Consider the following 5,110-nt stretch of genomic DNA (forward strand, 5'->3'; position numbering starts at 1 on the left):
TGGAGTGGGCAACAGCTGTTTTCCAAACAGATGTCTATTCACCCTATGGAGAAAATGCACTGGGTGAAATCAGGCATTTCTAAATGGCAGATTACAATGTGGGCTGGCATAGTCACAGATATATTGTATCACAGTGGTTCTCAAACTCTTCAGGTCAAGGCCCAAAAGAGAGAGATTAGATGTTTGCCCGGGACCCAAACTAATGAAAACAGCAGATCTCCAAGCTCACAACACGTCGCTTCACGTTACGTTGTGAGCTTGTCTCCACCAGGCCAAAAGGCATGACCGAGAGTATGTTTTCACCCTTGTCCGTCCGTCCGTCCATGTGTCCGTCCGTCTATTACCGGCTAAATCTCCTGGACCGTTGGCCCGGTCGCGGCCAAACAAACACACACACACACTCCCTGGATGCCAATTCAGAACCTCTGACCCACATCTTTCACACAGGCCTGTTCTAGCACCACCATGAGGCTGATGTTAGCTTCCACTTGCACACAATTGGAAGTGATAAGAATATAAATAAATAATTGCATTCAAAATTTGAAATGGAACACTATAAAATTGAACCTGATAAATTATCTTTGTGGCGTTCCCTCTCCTGATTTTTGAAAATTTGTTCTCATGCGCTGGGCGGGCGGCACACAAATCGATAATATAGCCAAACGCAGGCATTTCAGCATTTTTGGCATGCATCTTAATTATTATATTTGAATTGTTATCTTCATTATTGTTATTATTGTTACTGGGCTGGTGCCCATTGGGAACGATGCTCGTTGGGAAAGCATGCTCCTCGGTTATGCAATACCACTTGCCAGCGTATTTATTGCAGTGCCCATTAGTACTTGGAGGCTGGAGATATGTTGGGGACAGCCACACACACACACACACACACACACACACACACACACACACACACACACACACACACACACACACACACACACACACACACACACACACACACACACACACCCACCCACACACCCACACACACACACACCCACACACACACACACACACACACACACACACAGTAGACACACACAGCTTACTCCCACTTGCTGTCACATGAACACTCTGCACACTAGCGTGCACGCATATACATATATACACACACACACACACACACACACACACACACACACACACACACACACACACACACACACACACACACACACACGCACCTGCACCTGCACCTACACCTCCACACACACACACACACACACACACACACACACACACACACACACACACACACACACACACACACACACAAGCAAGCCTGAGTGAATCCTCCCACCCGCTACATTTAACACACAGAGGGGAGGCCGTTAACGTTCTTTTATAGAACACGTTTTATGAGCTAAAGTACAGTTCCTTCTCTCACCGCAGCCCTGTGACGAGGACAGTGGGTGGAACATTAGCTCTCATCAGCAGTGTTGGAAGAAGTACTCACATGTTTGTAAAAGTATCAACACTGCAATGTAGAAATACTCTGTTACAAGTAAAATAATTCAAAATGTACTTGAGTAAAAGTACAAAAGAAAAAGTATACTCATTATGCAGAAGGTCCCATTTCACAAGTTCAAAACGTGTAAAAACTATATTTTATTCTCGGCATATCAGATTCGAGAGCACGACGACAACTTCTACCACTTTTTGTGGTCACATGTTCAGATACTGGATTCTGATTGGCTTAAAAAATGGAAAAACATCTGGAAAACGTACCACATCCGCATTTGATACAATGGAAAAACACATGGACATACACACACACAAAGTCACGTATTGGAGCGTTTAGCACCGCTCAACAAGTGCGTTTGAACTCTGCTACTATGGTAACTGTGGCGTCATCACAGTGCTATAAAATATGTGTAAGCCCATGCAGACTTTAGTTTGAGTTACCTTCCAGTGCAGAGTTGAAAATAGCCACCTACCTGCCCAGCACATTTAAGTAATGTAGAATGGCATGTGGTTTTGGGCAAGATGTCGGTACCGATGTGGAAATAAAGCACAGTGATGGGCGAGAAGAGATTGACTCTGAGGATCTAAATCCAGATGTGGCCCCAAATGAGGAGATTGTCCCCAGCCCAGAGACCCAACCACTTCCCACTCGTGCTAGAACCAGTAAAATTGCAAGGAAACAACAGCGTACGACAGCGCCGTCAAAGAGCGAAAGACGAAAACCACAGGAGGCAACTAACTATAATTTCAAGTACATGATCAAGGATTTCCAAGCCAAACTAGACTACAAACCTCTGTCCACAGCAGACATTATTGAAGAGCACAAAATATGTGTTTGTGTGAGGAAGCGTCCACTGAACAAAAAGGAAAAGACTTTGAAGGAACTGGATGTGATCTTCGTTCCCAGAAAGGATGAGGTGATGGTTCTCAAACCCAGGACGAAGCTGGACCTGACCCGCTACCTGGATACCCAGGGTTTCCGCCTCGATTACGTCTTCAATGAATGCACGACCAATGAGATGGTGTACAGGTTCACAGCCCGGCCTCTGGTGGACACCATCTTTGAGAAGGGCATGGCTACTTGCTTCGCATACGGACAGACAGGAAGTGGGAAAACACATACTATGGTCGGAGATTATTCTGGAAAGAACCAGGAATGTTCCAAAGGAATCTATGCATTAACAGCTCGGGATGTATTTCTCAAGTTGACTAAACCCCAATATAAGATGTTAGAACTACAAGTGTATGCAACCTTCTTTGAAATCTGCAATGGGGGTGTGTTAGACCTGCTGAATGGTAAAGCTAAGCTGAAGGTGATGGAGGATGACAAAAAGCACGTTCAGGTGTCGGGACTGGAGGAGAAAGCGATTCGATGTACAGAGGATGTTCTCAAACTCATAGAAACGGGAAACAAACATAGGACATCGGGTCACACATCAGCGAACTCCCGCTCTTCCAGGAGCCATGCTATATTCCAGATCATTCTGCGGAAGAAGGGGCAGGTGCACGGGAAGTTCTCGCTCATTGACCTGGCTGGGAATGAGCGAGGAGCTGACACATCTGGCTCTGACGTAAAGACTTGTCAAGAGGGATCCGAAATTAACAAAAGTCTGCTGGCACTAAAGGAGTGCATCAGGGCTCTGGGACGCGAACAGCCCCACATTCCCTTCAGGGGAAGTATGCTCACTCAGGTCCTCAGAGACTCCTTCATTGGCAAGAACTCCCGTACATGCATGATTGCAACAATATCTCCTGGTATGCTGTCTTGTGAAAATACCATCAACACACTTCACTACGCTAACAGGGTGAAGGAGCTGAAACTTGATGAGAGGCACGATCGTCTGCCCCAGACCCTGGCCCCCCTTACGTCCACCGATCGACTGAGAAAACTAGAGGATGAGATTAAGGAGAATGCCAAAGAGATTAACACTTGAGAGAGGAGAATGCCAAACTCGCCAACAAGGAGTGGGAGATGCAGCAGACATTGATCAAGGAGAGGCAGGAGTATGAGAGGGAGATGCAGCAGACATTGATCAAGCTCGCTGAGAGAGAGAAGGCCTTGCAAAAGCTTCTGTGGGAACAGAGAGGGGAGGCAGGGGAGACCGTTGCCAATCCCAAGGGGGAAATTCTGCTTCAACCAGCTGTTGGCTGCTCAGATGGTCTTGATGAGCGCTTAGGGGGGAGCTATTAGGGGTTTAGGGTCTTCGACGCGTAGATGTAGGCAGGCCGGGAAGTAAACTGGTCACCTCCAGACAAGACACCTCAGCCACTAAGCTACGGCCGCTTGTTTGGATTCAATAAAACCAGATAGGTGCTCTCAAAACTCCACCAGGTGGCACACCCTCCAATGTTTTGGTGTTACAGGTTTGTATAAAAAGACACGGGGCGATGGGGGTAAGAGCTATGAGAAGTGTGTTGGTACTTGGTACAGGGGCAGCCTTTGAACACAAATCAGCCCGGGGATTTGAATGGCAGCTACCCCAAAGCTGATCAAATCAACATAAAAATAAATCTAAAAAAAATGTTGTCCACCAGCTGATCACAAAGTCTATGAAAGTAAACCAACCCTATGGGAGCAGCAGCAAAACACAAGCCCTGTATATGTGTTCTGTTGGCTTATGAAGTAACGTCATATTTTGACGGCACTTGCAGTTTTGGACTGTATGGCTGGAAGCTGAGGACAAAAATATAACAAAGAATGTGAAATGTGAAAGTGACAGAAACAATTGCATTTTTTATCAACTTCATGTTAAAATGTCTTCTCCAGCAGACCATAATATGGTAGTATGGTAAAATAATCATCCAAATGTAACCAGGGTAAATCAATCTACTTCACTATACATAGTTTATAACACCCCCTCGCTGATCGTAGTGGCAGCCAACAGTCTATTCTCTCTCTGCGTTGTGCTTTGATGACAGTAGGTGGACTTTAGGCTGACATGTAGCGAGTCGACTCCAACAAATAGACACTGGCAGCAGCGGGGGAATACAAGCCCGGTATATCTTTATAACTGCATCGTTACCTCGGATACTTTGTAGTATTAACTATGAAATACATGAAAAAAATAAAATAATACAAAAATAAAATAATAATAATAATAATACAAAATACATACTTCATTTGACAGTTGTATATAAAATAAAGGTAAAATTACCGACAAAATTAAATTCTATATTACAAAATCTTGCTATTACACATAGTAACCATTTTAAAATCAAATGATTTATTTAATCTAACAATTTTAAATAATATTTATTAAAATTCCCAAATTGAATAAAAAAAACATATTAAACTTAAATTCATGAAACCTTGAGGAAATTCATAATGAGTAAAAAGGTGTCACCCATACAGATATTAATTGTCAAGATACTCTACTAGCGTACTGGCCAGGTAACAACTCAACACTAAGATAATGTGCCCGTGTACACATTTCTACAACCTAAAACATGAGGATATTGATAACACTGTTCAAACACTTAGCACTTAGATTTGGATTCAAAACTTTTTTTTAAACTTTTTTCTTTTTTTACTTTTTTTTTAGGGATTATGTTTGGATTAAACTACTATGTCCCAGGGTTTGTTTTAAAATCTCACAACCGAAAGGACCCAATGCCCATGTTGAAGCCACACAAATCAATGAAT

At 43.5% G+C, this 5,110-nt stretch overlaps 1 protein-coding gene across 1 annotated transcript; it reads left to right on the forward strand.

Moving 5' to 3' along the window:
* Window positions 1–1,967: 1,967 nt before the first annotated feature.
* On the forward strand, window positions 1,968–3,401 carry LOC308299769 (kinesin-like protein KIF2A; the record flags this gene model as incomplete). Its single annotated transcript, XM_080743557.1, has 1 exon — window positions 1,968–3,401. The coding sequence occupies one exon, from the start codon at window positions 1,968–1,970 to the stop codon at window positions 3,399–3,401; it is 1,434 nt and encodes a 477-aa protein (XP_080599683.1).
* Between the last annotated feature and the right edge of the window lie 1,709 nt (window positions 3,402–5,110).

The sequence above is a fragment of the Nannobrachium achirus genome (assembly GCF_963921795.1).
Source record: "Nannobrachium achirus genome assembly, chromosome: 2".
Taxonomy (NCBI): Eukaryota; Metazoa; Chordata; class Actinopteri; order Myctophiformes; family Myctophidae; genus Nannobrachium; species Nannobrachium achirus.